General features: G+C 40.1%; 1 protein-coding gene across 4 annotated transcripts in view; it reads left to right on the forward strand.

Moving 5' to 3' along the window:
* RPRD2 (regulation of nuclear pre-mRNA domain containing 2) overlaps positions 1 to 18,675 on the forward strand; it is a 113,246-nt gene extending 94,571 nt beyond the window's left edge. For 2 of the 4 annotated variants that reach the window (XM_058275305.2, XM_058275304.2), the window contains 5 exons: positions 4,058 to 4,340; positions 7,044 to 7,304; positions 8,630 to 8,830; positions 11,980 to 13,161; positions 13,302 to 18,675. In XM_058275305.2, coding sequence (XP_058131288.1) covers positions 4,058 to 4,340; positions 7,044 to 7,304; positions 8,630 to 8,830; positions 11,980 to 13,161; positions 13,302 to 13,390 — 2,016 coding nt within the window. In that variant the 3' untranslated portion in view covers positions 13,391 to 18,675. Of the gene's footprint in view, positions 1 to 4,057; positions 4,341 to 7,043; positions 7,305 to 8,629; positions 8,831 to 11,979 lie in introns of all 4 variants that reach the window. The other 2 variants (XM_058275303.2, XM_058275302.2) reach the window with 1 other exon arrangement.
* The last annotated feature ends 1,326 nt before the right edge of the window (positions 18,676 to 20,001 follow it).

Here is a 20,001-nt window from a genome sequence, read left to right on the forward strand (position 1 = left end):
GTGTCTGTTCATCTTCTCTTCAGGAGGCACTGGGAACCGAACTGAGATCTCCCATGTGGGAGAGGGGCGCCTAGTCACCCGAGCCACCTCAGCTCCTTGGTTTATAGTGTCTCTCATTGTGAGTCTTTTGTTGCATCGTCTTGTTGCGTTAGGTTGCCCCGACTGCCCACCGCGCCAGCTCATCTTCTCCAGGAAACACAAGAAACTGAACCCAGGACCTCCCATGTGGTAGGCAGAAGCCCAGTTATTTGAGCCACATCTCCTTCTCCCAGTGTCTCCTTTATTGTTCATCTCTTTGGTAGTATTGTCTTTCAACTCATTAATTTGATTTACTCAGTTGAACTTTGCATGCATCTTCTTAATTAGTTGTCTCAGATCCTGCATCTCTTCTTGGGCTTTGATATATTCCTTTTATTGGGCTATGTCTTCCATTTTCTTAGGATGGCTCTTAATTTTTTGGTAATGTTTAATTTTACGCATCTGGTTAGGTTGATGAGTTTACCCAGATGGTGAGTTTCCCTCTCTTTTATAGGGACTTAGTGGCCAGAGGCTGTATGTTACTGCTGTTCTTTTGATTCTTGGTTCATACTGTTCTGGGTCTTTAGGATTGTCCCTGTTACAGTTGCTTAAAACTGGACTCTGGGTTCAGTAATGGGTTGCAGACCGCTTCCTAGGGCCTTGGGAAGGGAGGAGTTTTGCCGTAGCAGTTCTTTTCCTTTTTCCTTCTCTTTTCTCAATGGTATTCAGCCTTCCCTGTGTCCTAAACCCTAGAAGATGTTTTTCCAGGCTGCTTCTGCCTTTCCTCTTGCTAATTTTCTGGAAGAAAAATTAGTCCCATGTTTTCCTAATCTCCCATCTTCCTAGAAGTCCCTAGATATTTTCTAATAACCAATCTTTTATTTCATTAAATCCCTCTTTAGCTCAATATTCTCTGTTGTTAAACCCATCTATTAATTTTAGTTGGTTTATTTTTTACATCTAAAACTACCATTTGATTCTTCTTTTGATAGAATTTGATTTTCTGGTAAAATTCTACTTGGTCATCTGTTTTGTCTTTTCCTCTCCTTTTTTCAACTTATTTTTTATTTTGAAACAGTCTCAAACATAATGTATGAATGCCTTTTTACTTTCTTTCTTGAATCATTTGAAAATAACTTACACCCCATCACCCCAGAATTTTTTTTTGTCTTTTTTAATGTTACATTAAAAAAATATGAGGTCCCCATATACCTCCACCTCCCCCCCCGTTATTTTCCCTTTGGTTACTTGATTTATGTGGCATCTGCCAGACTTCTCCATTGAAAGTTTTCCATTAGTAATTAGTATTCTGTGGAGTGGTATTTTGCAACTATTCAAATAACTTGTACTTTGTCAAACTTGTAATTTATTCATTTATTTATGTCAGTATTGACTCAGACTCCTGTTTATTCAATGTTTTAATTCATTACCACCAATATGTATTTTAATGTGTAAATTGTAAGACATAGATTTCCCCTCTGAGAGCCTAGTGTGATCCCTAGGACCCTTCCTCCATTGTCTCGACTTGAACTCTATCTAATCCTGGTTTCCTCAGCATTGCTCAGCTTTCCTGCTTTTCAGAAGTTTTCTGTTGGGCTTTTTACCTCCGGCTCTCCCCCCCATGCCTACCCCCTCAGCAGCTTCAAAATTCTGCAGATGTTTTGAAGGGAAAGGAAAAACTAGCATATTTTTGAGCCAGTTCTCTGTACTTCCTCTTTCCTCAGAATCCTGGCATTTCAAGTTTTCCTATTTTTGTTTGTTCAGTCCTACGAGACTTAAAAGCTCTTCTTTTCTCTCTTTTTAGTAGTGGCCCTCTGCCTTGTCTTTTGCCTGGATTCTCAAGTTCTTCCTCTAGACCAGCACATATCCTGAGGGAAAAGACAGCTACAGAATGTCAGCTTAACACTCTTCATGGTTTCCCCTATTTATAGGATTTGTCACTTAGGTTATGATTGCTTCAGCAGGTATCCATTTCAAACAGATATGTATGTATAAATATGTATGTTTATGTATCCAGAAGTAAAAGCTAGATTTTATCCTATCCTTTTCTGTTTTATTTCATTTTTTTAAGTAATGCTTCTTGAACATCCAACTAAAACTCTAATTAAAAATATAATAATAGGGGAAGTGGACTTGGCCCAGTGGTTAGGGCATCCGTCTACCACATGGGAGGTCCGCGGTTCAAACCCCGGGCTTCTTTGACCTGTGTGGAGCTGGCCCATGCGCAGCGCTGATGCGCGCAAGGAGTGCCAGGCCACGCAGGGGTGTCCCCGTGTAGGGGAGCCCCACACGCAAGGAGTGCGCCCCATAAGGAGAGCCGCCCAGTGCAAAAGAAAGTGCAGCCTGCCCAGGAATGGTGCCACCCACATGGAGAGCTGATGCAGCAAGATGACACAACAACAACAACAAAAAGAGACACAGATTCCCATGCCACTGACAACAACAGAAGCGGACAAAAGAACACGCAGTGAATGAACACAAAACAGACAACTGGGGCGGGGTGGGGGGGAAGGGGAGAGAAATTTAAAAATAAATAAATAAATAAAATAAAAATATAATAATAAAAGGACACAGAGCTTACACAGCTTTAAGGCAATGGCAATTAAAATAACCAGGAGATAAATATAAAGCTAGGTGATAAATGTTAGCACCAACAGTGTTAAGTTTGCCATGGCTGCTATAACATGTCACAGGCTGGTTGGCTTAAATAACAAGAACTTATTTTCTTTCAGTTTTAGAGGCTGTAAGTCTAAAATCAAGGTGTCAGCAGGCCACATATTCTCTGCAGTCTGTATCATTCTGGTGCTGATTTGCTGGCAATCCCTAACTCAGTCTCTACCTCCATCAAGTGGCCATCTCTCTCCTTTTTCCTCCTGACTCCTACTTCTGTGCCCAAATTTCTTCTCCCTCTGAGGACCTTCTATCGTATTGGATTAAGGTCTGCCCTGATTCATTTTGGCCTCACCTTCACAGGATCTTCAAAGATCCTATATACCAATGGTTTCACATCCACAGGACTGGAAATTAGGACTTGAATGTATCTTTGTGGGTGGCATGACTCAATTCATATCAGATAATATGCTTGGTTTGATGTCATGAGAATAGAATCTTGCCCCTGTGGTTTTCCTCCCAAAAATACATTAACCCATCTGATCATGAGAAAAACATAAGACAAATCTCAACTGAGGGATCTGACAAGTACCTTTCAAAGCTGTCAGGGTCATCAAAAACAAAGTCTTTTTGAAAAACTCTCAAACAAGGAGTGCAAGGAAACATGACTACTAAATGTAATGTTATTGTATCCCGAATGGAACCTGAAATAGAAAAAAGGTATTAGGTAAAAACTGAAGAAATCTGAATAAAGGGGACTATAGTTAATAAAAATGTATAATAATATATAATAAAAAAGATGCATAGCTCCAGTCTTTATGTATAAAAAGTTACAAGTTCATTAATTATAACAAATATACCATACTAATACGATGTTAATAATTGGAAAGCTGTGTAGATGGGAATTCTTTGTACTATCTTTGTAATAATTATGTAAATATAAAAGTTTCTTTCAAAAAAAAATCAGTAGGATTTGACCTCCCTGGCTGTCCTTTCCTATTCCTCTCCCATTATGCTCTTATCATAAATTCACTCTGTTTTTCTTCATAGCAGGTAACGCTATTTAGAATTCTCGTTTATTTGTGGATTTGATTTTTCTGTCTTCTTATTCACTGCTGTAAAATAAGCGTTACATAGAAAAAGTGGTCAGCACATTTAGGCTCTTGAATGTTGATTGGCTGGATGGGTAAAAGGGAGTGAGGATTAGCTACAGAAACCTTTAGTTTTTTAATGCATGTAGCTATGTGAATGATTATTAATTTAGGGTTTGCAAAAAATAGAGATCGGAAACTATTCCATGTTGGACAGAAATGATGGTATTTTGTTTTTGTACCAGTGATGTCATTAATAATAGGAAATTAGATCTAGTTTAAAATAGTTACTGCTTTGTTTTATCAGAAAGGAGAAAACTCTTCTTTTTCTATTACAGGCATATAAAACCTTTGCTAACCGAGTGAACAATTTAAAGAAGAAGCTGGATCAATTGAAGTCAACCCTTCCTGATCCTGAAGAGTCACCAGTCCCTTCCCCAAGTATGGATGCTCCCTCCCCAACTGGTTCTGAGTCTCCTTTTCAGGGAATGGGAGGTGAAGAATCCCAGTCACCAACTGTGGAGAGTGAAAAATCTGCCACACCTGAGCCTGCAACAGATAATCGTGATGTGGAAGACATGGAACTCTCAGATGTGGAAGATGATGGGTCAAAAATCATTGGTATGTCCTTATGTGATTAATGATAGATAACTTATTCTTTATTTTGCTCTCCCATCAATTGATCAACCACTGACAAATATGAAAAGAATGTTCAATACTTAAAAGATTAGAACACCAAGGATGCATTTTTATCTCTAGAGTAGTAGTTCAGGATTTTATATGCCACATGGGTTGAGAATCGTTGCTCAAAATCTGTGCTTTAAAAAAAAAAAAAAAAAATCTGTGCTAATATGATTGCCACTAGTCACATAGGACCATTGAACATTTGAAATGTAGCTTGTCTAACTTGAGATGTACTACCGTTTGTATAAAATACTCACTGGACTGAAGCACTTAGTACTCCAAAAAAGAATATAAAAATACCTCATTAATAGTTTTATATTGATTATATGTTGAGATGAAAATATTTGGGATATACTGAGATAATTAAAATATATCGTAAAAATTCATTTCACTGTCTACTAGAAAATTTAAACTTACATATGTGGCTTGAATAATATTTCTTTTGCACAGCACTGCTAGAGAGGGGAAGGACACTTACACTGGAAATTCCTCCTTCGCTATCACTTTTTTTTTTTCAAACATTTTTTATTCTCTCCCCTCCTTGCCCCCCCACCGTTGTCTGCTCTCTGTATCCATTCACTTTGTCTTCTGTGTCTGCTTGCATTCTTGTCAGCAGCACCAGGAATCTGTGTCTCTTTTTGTTGCGTTATCTTGCTGCATCAGCTCTCCGTGTGTGCTGCACCACTCCTGAGCAGCCTGTGCTTTTTTTTTGCACAGGGTGGTTCACCTTGCTGGGTGTACTCCTTGCGCATGGGACTCCCCTATACGGGGGACACCTCTGTGTGGCACGGCACTCCTTGCATGGATCAGCACTGAATGTGGGCCAACTCACCACATGTGTCAGGGCTGGGTTTGAACCCTGGACCCTCCATATGGTAGGCAGATGCTCTATCACTTGAGCCAAATCTGCTTCCCTTCTTTTTTTTTTTTTTTTTTTAAAGATTTATTTATTTATTTAATTTCCCCCCCTCCCCTGGTTGTCTGTTCTTGGTGTCTATTTGCTGCGTCTTGTTTCTTTGTCCACTTCTGTTGTCGTCAGCGGCACGGGAAGTGTGGGCGGCGCCATTCCTGGGCAGGCTGCACTTTCTTTCACGCTGGGCGGCTTTCCTCACGGGCGCACTCCTTGCGCGTGGGGCTCCCGCACGCGGGGGACACCCTTGCGTGGCACGGCACTCCTTGCGCGCATCAGCACTGCGCATGGCCAGCTCCACACGGGTCAAGGAGGCCCGGGGTTTGAACCGCGGACCTCCCATATGGTAGACGGACGCCCTAACCACTGGGCCAAAGTCCGTTTCCCATGCTTCCCTTCTTTATCACTTTTGACCTTCAAGAATTACAACACCACAGTTCATTAACCACACTTTCAAAACTAATCTGGATTGATGAATTATTTCTCTGACATCTCCATCCTTTTATAATTATTATTAGGCAGTTTGATTTCTGCTGAATTTAATGTACTGTCTGTAGAGCTTTTTTTTTTTTAAGATTTATTTATTTACTTTATTTATCCCCGCCCCCCTCCCTTCTCCACATGGTTCTCTCCTCTGTCTGCTCATTGTTTGCTTGCCTTCTCCAGGTGACACTGGGAACTGAACCCAGGATCTGCCACATGGGAGGCGAGTGCCCAACAGCCTGGGCCATATCCGCTCACTGGGGGCTGCAGTGTCTACTGGCTTGTGGCTTCTGTTCATTGTGGCAGTTTGCAGGCATCTGCACCTCTTCTTTAGGAGGTACCAGGACCCAAACCTGGGACCTTCTGTGTGGTAGGTGGGTGCCCAATTGGTTGAGCCACATTTGCTTCCCAGCCATATAGCTTTTAAAGTACTAAAAAGAGTATAATACAGCAAAGGCATCATGACTAAAAGCATTGTGATCTTGGGGAGTGGATGTGGCTCAAGCAGTTGAGCACCTACCTCCCACATGGGAGGTCCCAGGTTTGGTTCCCAGTGCCCTTCTGGAAAAAAAACAACAACAAGCAAAACAAACAGAAAACCAACTCAGGGAAGCTGATGTGGCTCAGTGGTTGAGTGCCGTCTTCCCACATATGAGGTCCCAGGTTCAATTCCTGGTCCCCAGTAACCCTCCCCCCCAAAAAAAATAAATAAAATTTTATAAATAAAATATTTTTTTAAAATCAAGGTATTGCAGTCTGAAATGAGTTTGTTCCTTTTGTATATTGTACCACCAGCAGGGCAATTTCAGGAGGCCCAAGGAAATACAATAACATACATGTACAGAGTTTTTGTCTCTCAGAAAGCTCCCAGGTTAATAGAAAACACTGGACATTTTTGACAAAAATACCCTTTCCAAAAGACAGAATACAAATACGTACCAAACAGCAACATGCTTCTAGAAATGTACAAATTTAATAAATACTAAGAAGATGTGAAGGAATTATTTAAAAAGAAAGGAAAAGAATGAATTCAGGAAAGAAATTAATTTTAACCAAGTATGGAAGGTGGAAAGATGCAAAAATTATGAAGAATATGACTTTTTAAAAATTCATGAAGTGAGCAGTTGTTTTCTCTAAAGCATGATGCTTTTTACCACTACAGGAAATATTAGAACATTATTTTGTATTGGAAGCAAAGCCTGGAAAGAAGTGGGATTCAATATTATCTCTTTTATTTGTTGAAACAGTGGAAGACAGGAAGGAAAAACCTGTGGAGAAATCAGCTGTATCTACTTCTGTACCGACAAAGCCAACAGAAAGTATCTCAAAGGCCCCTTCATGTACCCCAATGCCTGTGACCATGACAGCAACTCCACCTCTTCCAAAGCCTGTGAATACTTCTCTTCTGTCCCCTTCCCCAGCATTGGCTTTGCCAAACCTGGCTAATGTGGATCTGGCAAAGATCAGTTCCATCCTTAGCAGCCTGACATCAGTCATGAAAAATACTGGTAAGTAAGCCCAGTAAAGAGGATTAAAAAACTGGTATTCATCTTTTTAATTGAACCAAACAATCTGATTTTTTGTTTTTTCTTTTTTTTTTTAATCAAAAGTAATTTTTGATTTAAGAAAATACAACAAAACATTTACAAAGTCAATATATGGTTATTGTAAAAAAAAAAAACTAGAAAATAAGCATAAAGAATAAAATAAATATCCCTAATTCTGTTATCCCAAAGGAAACATGTACATGAAGGTTTTAGTGGATTAAATATTTGTAAAAATTGTTCTTTAAAAAATTGCAGCGTATTTTTCATAAATGATTTTTAAACCAGCTATTTAAAATATAAACTACATATCATGAATGTTATTCTAAGTCATTAAATATCATCTACGTCATTTTAATGACTACATAGTATTCCATAATTTATCTAATCCTTTATTGTTGTTGTTATCACTTTTTTTTATTTTTAGGAGGTACTGGGAATTAAACCCAGGACCTCCTACATGGGAAGCAGGCACTCAACCCCACTGAGCTACATGTGCTTCCGAATCCTTTAATATTAAACATTTAGTATGTTTCCAGTTTTTCACTGTTAAAAAAATACTGTAATGAGCAATGTTGACACTAAAATTGTATGCATAACCATTCCTAAAAGTTTATTTAATGGAAAAGGAATTTTATGAAAAATATACAAATGTAGAGAACATCCTTCATGCAGCTTCATCAATATAAACACATGGCCAATCAAAAACATCATACAGGTTTTTTTTTTTAAGTCTCTTCAGATGTTAATAAATTCATCTCCAAAATTGTGCTATATCTTTTTTTAATCAAATATTTTTTTCTTACACCTTTTTCTTTTGTTAAAATCAGCCTAGTGTTTTAAAATATAAAAATGTATAGTCGATTGCTTATATAATCTCATTTTGATAGGCCCTATAAGAAGCAAATATCTGACCAATAACATAGAATTATGCAGTGAGCAAATTATGCTACAGCAGTGACTTGCATCATGATAATCAACATCAATGTTTATTGGAAACCTTCAGGAATCTGAGGTGTAGGTGTTATTGTAGAGAAAAAAGAAATAGGTTGCCTGGTCTCTTTTTCTTTTCAAAACTAATGAATACATATGAACATAACTTAATAAGGGTGTTGTAAGTAGAAGGGAGCAAATCTTAATCTTATTTTCAGATTTTTTTCTTTGTACATTTGTGGATCGGACACAGAAGAGTTCCTGTTAAACATATCAAACTGGTTTGAGTGGCAAGTGTTATGAATTTCAAGGTCATTTTTGAATTGCATTTGCTTCAGTTATCTTTCTGCCACCAGGGGTCAGTCCTGCATCAAGACCTTCTCCTGGAACGCCTACAAGTCCCAGCAACCTCACCAGTGGCCTGAAAACACCTGCTCCTGCCACAACAACATCTCACAACCCTCTGGCAAATATCCTCTCCAAGGTGGAGATCACTCCAGAGAGCATTCTTTCTGCTCTTTCCAAAACCCAGACACAGTCAGCCCCTGCTCTGCAAGGTAAACTGACATGTGCCAGAGGGAATGGATGTGTGTCTCTGGCTTACTCCTGGGTTCCATTTCTGAGGAATCCAAAGCCATGAAATGTATAATTTTACTTTTCTTGTCATACTTAACATCTACAAGCTGGCATTTATAGAATTATAAAATGTCAAAGCTGTGAAAGAGACTCTAAATATCATCTCATCTAATCCCCTCCTTTCCAAGTTAGGAAATTAAGACTCAGTGAGGTGATGTGGCCTGCTTAAGGTCACACCTCTTTCTGTTCAGTGACAAGGTGAGACTAAAAGCAAGATTTCTTGACTGGAGTGCAATATTCTTTCACCTACACCATGACACCCCTAGGGGCTGCATTTGTCCCAGCTTTTAGTAGTGGTTAGTATATGTCGAGGTTTACATATTTTAATGATAACTGAAGATAAAAATAGTAAGAAAGGTTAATCTGTCAAAAAAATTTTAGGAGACATGAATATCTCTTTTTTTGTGTCATGTTTATAGAGGCCACTGTGGATATAGTACATCTTCTTTGCTTTTGCCTACCTATAATCTCTGTCTAATTTGAACCTGGCTGTTTAACTTTGCTAATTATTCATTTTGCACGTATAATAACTGTCTCCTAACATTTTTCCTAAACCTTACCTGTTCTGCTCACATACCCTTCAGATATCAGCCACAATCTTTTTAAACATTTCAATATAATTATGCAGTGAATTACAAATACCACAATATTTTCAATATAGCAATTTACTATGTACCAGTAGTTCCTAACCAGGGGTAGTGATTTTGTCTCTAGGGGACATTTGGCAATGCCTGGAGACATTTTTCGTTGTCACAACAGCATCTCCCAAGATGAGGCCAGGGATGCTACTAAAGTAAACATCCTATTATGTACAGGATGGTCCCCAACAACAAAGAATTATTCACAAAGAACTTTTGATAGTGTTAATGTTAGAATCCTTGCTCTATGTGAATAGAAACCAGTACACATTATCTTTTTGCTGTTTCCTAAACTGTTCTGCAAGTAGATCAGCCAAGCCCTATTATAGTGAACTTTGCCTTAAGATAGGGAAGAATTGTGTTACATAAAACTAAATGCTACTAATTATCCACAAACCACAAATGTTGTTATCAGCAAAAACGAATTGATGACAATACTACAACACATCTTAAAAGCCCTAACAGGAACAATTAGTTTGAGAGATTGACATGTTTGTGGTCTCTCTTCCATCACCATCCTGTAGTTAGATTAGAAATCTTGAACTTGCTTGTATTTTAGCTTCTTACTTAGCTACAGTACCTTCATCTTAAAGAAACTTTTCCTTTAAGCAAATCGCTGCAGCAGTAACGTGGACATTCTCATCAGGCAAAATTTTAAACAAAACTGGGTGTGTTTTGATAAAATGAGTAGTGGGAGGTAAACAATCTTTGTGGAATAACATCACCTTCCATTTATGGCAAGTAGAATTCTCCTGGATTTTTTTAAGTTGTCTAGCAACTTAAATAGATGCATTTCCTCAAGGACTGTAAAGGAAATCTCTTAGAATTTTGCTCTGATTTTATTCATCTATAGCCTTTATTCATAGATTTTTCAACACAAAAGAAGTACTTTCATGGGCAGAGGAGAATAGAATATACTTGTTAATATTGAAGAAAAGTAATATTTAGTGGTGAAAGACAGTTTTACCTATTACCAGAAATTGGATTAGTTAGTTAGATATCTGTGTTAATAAGATAGACTTTTATAGAATTTATTCCACAATATCTAAGAGATATGCTGAAATAGCTTTTAAAAGTCATATGACATTATCATATGTCACATTCCAGTGCTTGTGTTGAGGACTCTGGTTTGCTAAGAACAGTGACAACTAGAATTTAAATCGAACTCTTAGGCAAAAAAAGTTACATAGCTAGGGAACATTTTGGAAATTAAATGTAGATTTTTTTTTCTCCAAGAGGATAATGTTCATAAAAATCATGCAACATTATTTAGAAGTAGATGACAAAAAATTTTACAAGGATGGAATGGCCTGAAATTCTTTAGACTTAATCTTTTGGCAAATATATGGTTTAAAATTGAAATTTTGAAGAAACATTAATTGAAGTATCACAATAAGTATTATTTTCTTTCATGACATCATTACTCAAGAACAGTTTAGTGCATTCAGTGACTAAAAGCTATACATTTGGGTGATAAGTATATAAAAATTTTTCGTTTATGACCAAGAATTGGATAAATTTTCCAAAATGTGATTGAATTTATAGGACCTTCTGTCATCTCTTTGTCAAGTATTTTTCTAAAAACTTTCCTACAGGAGCAGTTTGCTTTGGTGGACTTCAACCTTTGCCCCAAAGACTTCTTTCTCAGTGCTTCTGAGAAGGTTTTGTCTATCAGTGAGTAGAGTTGAATCTCGTCAGTGTCAACCTTGGCAGATCAATAATCCTTGAATTTTACAAGCTATAAAATGGAGATTTGTGTTTTCTGGTAAAAGGATCAGTGCCCTGTTAGTCTGGCTTTGTAAGTTTGTGGTGTATGTTTATATATTTATTATTGTTGTGTTTTAAAAACAAAAATGATAGTTGAAAGCATGGTTTCCCCAAAGGTAACACTAACCTCGCAAGAGATACTTCTTTGAAAAGCATTCACTGTTCAGATACATTTCTAAAATTTACATATACTATCTTCCTCTCGAGAATGACAGATTACATTAACTTGTTAATAGATAGCTCTGGAGGGTGGAATGGAAGGATAGGACAGAACATCTGTTTGCATTTAGAGAAGCAGTTCTACATATCAAACCTTAAAAAATATCAGCGCAAAACATTATTTTAAGCTTAATGTTGCATTTCTTTTCCTGCTTTTCTTTGTTTAAACTAAAATCTCCCCTTTCACTTACCTTTTACTGTGCTACGTTGGACTTGTTTTTGAACAGTACTAGAAACATTTCAGTGATTTGCTCTCTTTATACTGATAAATAGGTCCAGTGTTTCCTATGACATTTTGCCATTGCTTGATTGGTTTGGATTCCCTTTGGCCTCAGAATTTAATATCTAGTTCCCAGTGGAATGAATGAGAATGTTCAATTAGCCTACATTGGTTTTAGAGCATGGTAGGGAATTCTTTTTAACCCCTCTAACCTTTGTTTCTACAGGTCTGTCATCCTTACTTCAGAGTGTTACTGGGAACCCAGTTCCATCCAGTGAAGCTGCATCCCAGAGCACTTCAGCTTCCCCTGCCAACACCACAGTCTCTAGCATAAAGGGGAGAAGTCTGCCCTCCAATACTCAATCCTTTATTCCCAAAAGTTTCAATTATTCTCCTAATTCATCAACTTCTGAAGTCTCTTCAACTTCTGCCAGCAAAGCCTCAATTGGGCAAAGCCCAGGGCTCCCAAGCACTACTTTCAAACTACCGTCCAACTCTCGGGGATTTACAGGTACCCACAATACTAGCTCTGCTGCCCCACCTACTGAAGTTGCTATGTGCCAATCCTCAGAGATCTCCAAGCCAAAGTTGGAGTCAGAGTCCACCTCCCCAAGCCTGGAAATGAAGATCCACAACTTCTTAAAAGGTAATCCTGGTTTCAGTGGCTTAAACTTAAACATCCCAATCCTGAGCAGTTTGGGATCCAGTGCCCCAGCAGAGAGTCTTCCCTCAGACTTTCAGCGTGGCCCTACTAGCACCTCGATGGACAACACTGATGGAACCCCTGTGCGGGATGAACGCAGTGGGACACCCACCCAAGATGAGATGATGGACAAGCCCACATCCAGCAGTGTAGATACCATGTCCCTGCTTTCTAAGATCATTAGCCCTGGTTCCTCAACACCCAGCAGTACAAGGTCACCACCACCTGGGAGAGAGGAAAATTACCCCCGGGAGCACTCCAATGCTGTACCTACATATCGACCCTTTGGCCTGGGCAGTGAGTCTCCCTATAAGCAGCCTTCTGATGGAATGGAGAGACCATCTTCCCTGATGGACTCTTCTCAGGAAAAGTTCTATCCTGATACTTCTTTCCAAGAAGATGAGGATTACCGAGATTTTGAGTATTCAGGGCCTCCACCCTCTGCCATGATGAACCTAGAGAAGAAACCAGCCAAGTCTATCCTGAAATCAAGCAAGCTTTCTGATTCCACCGAGTACCAACCAATCCTGTCCAGTTACAGCCACAGGGCCCAAGAATTTGGGGTAAAGTCTACCTTCCCTCCATCTGTAAGGGCCCTTCTGGACTCTAGTGAGAACTGTGACCGTCTCTCGTCTTCTCCTGGCCTATTTGGTGCCTTCAGCATAAGAGGGAATGAACCTGGGTCTGACCGGTCACCATCACCGAGTAAGAATGATTCATTTTTCACCCCTGACTCCAACCACAATAGCTTGTCTCAATCTACCACTGGGCATCTCAATTTGCCACAGAAGCAGTACCCAGACTCTCCTCACCCAGTCCCACATCGTTCCCTTTTCTCTCCGCAGAATACCCTTGCTGCTCCCACGGGCCACCCACCCACATCAGGCGTGGAGAAAGTCCTGGCCTCCACCATTTCCACCACGTCGACGATTGAGTTTAAGAATATGCTTAAAAACGCCTCACGCAAGCCCTCAGATGATAAGCATTTTGGCCAAGTCCCCAGCAAGGGCAGTTCAAGCGATGGTGTCAGTCTCTCAAACCTCGCCCAGCCCAGCTTGACCACCACTGAGCAACAGCAACAAGAAGAGCACTACCGCATAGAAACCCGCGTCTCGTCCTCCTGCTTAGACTTGCCTGATAGTACAGAAGAAAAGGGGGCCCCTATAGAAACCTTGGGTTATCATAATGCGTCCAATAGGAGGATGTCAGGGGAGCCAATACAGACCGTAGAGTCCATCCGAGTTCCTGGGAAGGGAAATAGAGGACATGGGCGTGAGGCTTCAAGGGTGGGTTGGTTTGAGCTGAATACCTCAGGCAGCTCTTTTGACAATGGCCCCTCCAGTGCCTCTGAGTTGACATCCCTTGGGGGTGGGGGCAGCGGAGGCCTCACTGGCTTTAAAACAGCACCATACAAGGAACGGGCACCCCAATTTCAGGAGAGTGTCGGCAGCTTTCGTCCCAACAGTTTCAACTCAACATTTGAGCATCATCTCCCCCCGTCCCCCTTGGAGCATGGGACACCTTTCCAGAGAGAGCCAGTGGGGCCATCATCTGCCCCACCAGCCCCTCCTAAGGATCATGGTGGTATCTTCTCTCGAGATGCACCCACTCATCTACCCTCTGTGGATCTTTCAAACCCCTTCACAAAGGAAGCAGCCCTGGCCCATGCTGCCCCACCCCCTCCTCCTGGAGAGCACAGTGGAGTTCCTTTCCCCACCCCACCCCCTCCTCCACCCCCTGGGGAGCATAGCAGCAGTGGTGGGAGTGGTATCCCCTTTGCTACTCCACCCCCTCCTCCACCCCCTGTTGACCACTCTGGGGTTGTACCCTTCCCAACCCCACCACTGGCAGAGCACGGAGTGACAGGGGCTGTGGCAGTATTTCCCAAGGACCATAGCTCCCTCCTTCAAGGGACCCTTGCTGAGCATTTTGGGGTGCTTCCAGGACCCAGGGACCATGGGGGCCCCACCCAACGGGACCTCAACGGCCCTGGCCTTAGCCGTGTGCGTGAGAGCCTGAGCCTACCCTCCCATTCTCTGGAGAACCTGGGCCCAGCCCATGGAGGAAGTGGGGGAGGCAGCAACAGCAGCAGTGGCCCCCCCTTGGGTCCCTCACACAGAGACACCATCAACCGGAGTGGTATGATTTTGCGGAGTCCCCGGCCAGACTTTCGGCCCAGGGAACCTTTTCTCACCAGAGACCCTTTCCACGGTTTAAAGAGACCGAGGCCACCTTTTGCTAGGGGCCCTCCGTTCTTTGCACCAAAACGCCCATTCTTCCCTCCCAGGTACTGATGCAAACAAAGGGAAAGGCATGAACAGTCTAGAGAGCATTGGAAGTAGGCGGTTGGTTTTATTGTTGGTTTGGTTTTTTATTTGTTTTTCCTCCCCTTGATTTATTTTTTTATTATGACAAAGGACCTTCCTTCCAGATTAAAAAAATCGTATTTGCTTACATTTCACTATTCTATCCATCCAGTCCTCCCTCCCACTGCACTTACCTGGTTCCCCAAGTTGTTTGTACTGGGAGGAACAAAAAGGCAAAGAAACACAACCAAGCCACTTCATTTTGGCTGGGGACTTGGGGGAGGTGGGGAAAGGAAAGCATATCTTATTTTACCCCATCTATTGAAGATTATTACTGCATTTGACCCCATCTATTGAAGATTATTACTGCATTTGAAATAAAACTTCCATCAGTACAGATAATAACATGTGCAATGTTGGGGTGTTATTTTGGGCTTATCACTTAGTCAATGGAAGGATTCCTGTCCCTTTTCTCCCCCCAGCTAAGTTACTGCTGTAACCAGCATGGCTGTCTTCCCCATGTGTTCTATGCCCTGCTGACAGCCCAGAGATGTCGCAAGGAAGGAAATGTGGGAGAACTTGGACCTGTCAAATTTATTTGTTTTGTTTTTAAAGGCATGTTTAGTTCTTTGCCCTTCTATTAAATCCTTTTTAATTTTTATCAGCCTCTTCCTACAAAATACTATCAGAAAGGTAACTTTGAGGAGATAAAAATCTCATTCTGTCCTAAGCTTTTTTTCTTTTTGGAATGAAAAAGAAGGGGCTGCATACAAGTTTACGATGTGACTACAACAATACATAGAGTTAGGGGGAAGAACTATTAATGTGTGATAGGACTTGTGTATCCCTTGTAACCCTGAAAGAATGAATGGGAAACGTTTTTAAGGCAGTTTCATTCGTCTTGCACCAAGCTCTTGCCTTCTGCTTTTCTTTTCTTCTTTCTTGACTTTCTTTGTCTCCCTCAGTTTTCACTCCTACTTTGGCCAGAAAGTCACTACAGTTGACAATTGATACAAAGAAGCAACTGAACTATTATCCCTGCATTTTTTAATATAAGAAGTAGACATTTTTCCCATGGTGCCTCCCAAATGTAAGTGATATTTGTTGGTGGTTTTCAGCAAAGGTTAACTGTTAAAAGAAAGGAAAAGTATTGGTCTTTATTTTGCTTTTCCCCTTCCACCAGGCCTGTATTCACCCCTGTTCTTGGTATTTCAAAGGAGGAGGTTCAATGTCATCTTTCTTCATATTAAACCTCTTCAGATGTATCTTAGAGTCAAGGGGGTATGACTATGCATACCTTTACAGAGAAACAGAAGAATCTGATAAATTACCCCACTCTGCAGATAGCAGCTATCACATTTCAAGCCTTCTCCCTACCTCTCACCTCCAATGGGAAATGTCTCTGCCCTTAGCCAGATTACATGAGGAAAGTGCTTGTCTGTAACCTAGATAGAAAGGCTCATTTGTTTTCCTGGTATTCTGGAAAAAGACAATCGCTACACTGTTTATACCTAGGGACACTGAAACACAGGTGTTTACCTCTATGTTTTTATTATTTAGTGTCTTACCCCAAGGTACATGCTGAAAACTGCAGCTACATCAGTAGAACAGTATGTGTTTTTCAGAGAATCCTAGCAAGTTGTTATGTATTTTCTTCCAAGTTAATAGAAAAGTAACTATAGGAAGTATGAGGGCTCCTTTGGATTCCACTGTGGAATATTAAATATGGGAAAGAAAAGTAGTGACAGAAGATGATTCTTTGCCTCAGTAAACTTACTTTTCAGATAAAGAGCAGTTTAAACCAGGTGTGCATTATGGTTTTGGAGTTTTTATGTAATTTATTCCACATTATTTATTTGGCCTTGCCATGTGTTCTTTGGTTAGGATGCTGAAAGTCATCTTCCTAATGTTTATCTGGTCTTAAACCAGCTGTTCTTTTTTTCTTTCTTTGACCCTCTCAAGCCTCTTAGTCTTGTAGCTCTCCCCATAAAAATGTATGATACCATGATACCATGACCTTTTGTGGGAAAGGGTTTATAGTATAACAAAGCAAAGGAACAGTGTAGTTATGTTGCGTCCTAAGACGTGTGTAGGGAAGAGAGTGTGTGTGTGTGTGTGTGGTGGGAAAGGAAAGTTCTATGTGACTTTCAGAACTGAAATAGATTTTTTTTTGTGTATGAAGAAATTAAGTGGGATGTTTTTCATTATAGAATAAAAGAATGTGAATTCTTTCTGCTGCTCTTGTTTAAGCTAAAAGTAGTGTTTACTTGAAAAGGCTCTCTGACCATTTGATTTTATCAGAAATGTGGGAATGTCAGGAAAGCAGCTTCCTGAATTTTGGGGAAGAATAATTGTCCTCAAAAGCATGATGGCTAATACATGAAAGGAAGACTTTGTTGTACAGTTTAAAAGATGGACTTTTAAGGGTTTGTTTTTTTGTTTATTTGGAGGGTTTTTGTGTGTTTTTTTTCCTGAGTATTTTTAGGTTTTTTTAAGCCACAAAATCCATGCATTTGTTTTAGGATGGAAGTAAGGATTTGTTATGTGACTGTCACCTCTTAACTTTAAGGAAATCTGCCTACATAAATCAATGAAGACTACAATGTATATATGTGATATAGTGAAACAAAAAAGACAATTCTGGTATTCATAACATGAAACAAGGGGGTGTTATTCTTTCTGTGTCTGTGATTTAAAACTCCATGACCATGCTCTGACTTTTGTATTTTAACCTGAGTTTAAAAATAAATAAACAAGATATTTTTTAAAGAAAGCATAACATAATGTGTCTTGGCAAGGGCATGATTCATATGAAAGATATAAGAAGTTGTTGCTAAGGTCCTTGGTGCTCACTGTAAAATCACAGACAGAGAACTGGGGAAGGAGTCGTGAGTGAATATAAAAGGTACCACTTAAAACTCAGTGATACATTATCAGAAATAGAGTCCTGAAATATTTTGTAAGTTTATTCTTTGGTCAGTTTAGGTGAGAGCTCTCTCCTTGCTCCCACCTGCCCTCCCAAAAGTTGAGAGTAAATAGAGTTTTATTGATTATAAGGAGAGTAAAATAAGCAGAGTAGATCTTTTATCCTTTCCAATCCCAGGAATACAGTGTTTGTGGTATATATGGTACAGCAAACCTATCTAGATAATGTGAATATGGTAAACTTCATAATTGCAAAATATTCACTAAAATCCTGAAGTTACTGTTCATGCAGGATTAAGCTTCAGCTGTTAGCGTTTTGAAGCTGCTGTAAATTACTGCTTCCCCTTTCCCCTTTTTTTCTTTTTTTTTTTTTTTTTTTTCTTCAAATGGGCAGGGGTGCCTGTTAAGATTAAAATTAGATATGTTGGATTGGTATTCTCACGTGTTCAGTGTGGAAAACAAAACAAGTACATGCTTTATAGGCAACAACAATGAATCCTTTGAACTGTGTATTAATATCATTTAATAAAATAACTAGTTCTAAAGGTTTGACATTTTTCTTTGAGATTTGGGGCTTCTCTGGTGAGTGCAAATAGGAGGGAACTTCTCCAGGAGCTGAAACTGCTGCTTTGTGGAGCCTGTGATTGAAAAACCCAAATTTTCTCCAGACCCTACGTGACTGTTCAGGGCTGAAGGTGAATCAACTTCCGAGTGCAGAAAGAAAAGCCTGGACATCTCTCTGAAGATGCAGTTGTATTGGCTTTTGCTCTATGAATGTGTGAGGAGAGGGCGGGGGGTGGTGTGTGAGCCCACACATTTTGGTGGCGCTCACAAAGATACTACAGACCATCCCACCTCTTCCCTTACTTGTGGCCAACTACATTTCCCTCTCTTCTAGCCATTCCTTTTTTTTTTTTTTAATCTCTTTGTCCCCAATATCATGTTTTGTTTTCCTGTTTAATAAAGTATGGTCTCCTTTGTTGTGTGATTGACTTTTCCCCTCTCACATTGCTCTTGCCCAGATGTCCCTGCTGAAGGCAAGCTGAGCCTCTTAAGATCTTCATGGCCTTGTGGGATCGATCTGTTTGCTCCTTTTTGCACTTAAATTTTCTAAAGGGATGATGGGCGGGGTGAGATCAAATATGTTCAGGGAATGGTTGGTAATGATGTGGGATATATACTATATAAGGGTAATTATTTGTCTTCAAAAAGTTGTACAATTGTAAGCCAAGAAGCAATTTTAAAACAAGCATAGAATTGAAGTGATGGTGGGGAGATCCTGCTAGCTAATTCTTTCCCACATCCACCCTTATTGTATATTGGTGATCTGTCATGCAGAAGCCACACTTAAACCTTCTCTCTTACCCCATCCCTTTTTCACAACCCAGTGAGGCTTAATAAATGGAATGTTGGCTTTAAGGGGTAAAGAGGGCTAGTCACTGCACCTGGGCCAGGACCTGGGTCACTGGCAGAGTTGAAGGCTCTAAATAGCAACCTTGATTATGTTAAGCTTCATACCTGTGTCACCAGACACTTCAGAAATAGTGGCCTAGGAACACACCCAGCACGTAGGGTATACCATTGTACTTGCTTCTGGAATCTGGCTCAGCCCTTCCTTGTCCCCTCTTGGGGCCTTGACTTGCCCACTGATTCCAGTCTCCACCCCACAAAGAAGCAACAGCTTTTAGACTCTGTCATTGGCCCAGACTCTAACTCCCCCTGGAAATGGTTTCATTTAAGCCAGTCTTGTAGAGGAGGGATGAGTTATCCCCTCATGTACATACATACAGTATTACAAACACCATCAGAATCAGTTTGTCACTCAGGGGTATTGGGGTGTTTCTCATACTTGTTTATGAGTACTATATGGACAAGTCGGGTCAGCTGTTCACAATTGCCAAGTAATAACTCATTGAAGCTTCATAGACAAAACGGACACCCTTCAGGGAGATACTGGCTCTTAAGTAAACACCTTTCCCCTACCCCATCCTGTGCAGAAGTAAGACACAGGCTTTAAAGAAAAGGAGCAAAAGCAATGTAGAACTGGAAATATCAAACTTCTGACTAAGGCTGGGGAAGGGAAAGAGAAACCTTTTATGCTTAGATACAAATTTGAGGGCAAGGGTGAAAGATGGTTGAAATCTGTTGCAAAATTAATACTCTAGTTACCTTATAGTTCCTTTTTTTTTTTTTTTTTTTTTTTTTTTAGTTTTTTTTCTCCTTTCTGCCCTTTCCCTTTGTTCTCAACCTGGCATGAGTCAAAAATTTGAGAATACTAGTGTGGGTGGAAGGACTAGCCAGCTCTTTGTGCTGC

This window comes from Dasypus novemcinctus, chromosome 13 (assembly GCF_030445035.2).
Source record: "Dasypus novemcinctus isolate mDasNov1 chromosome 13, mDasNov1.1.hap2, whole genome shotgun sequence".
Classification (NCBI taxonomy): Eukaryota; Metazoa; Chordata; class Mammalia; order Cingulata; family Dasypodidae; genus Dasypus; species Dasypus novemcinctus.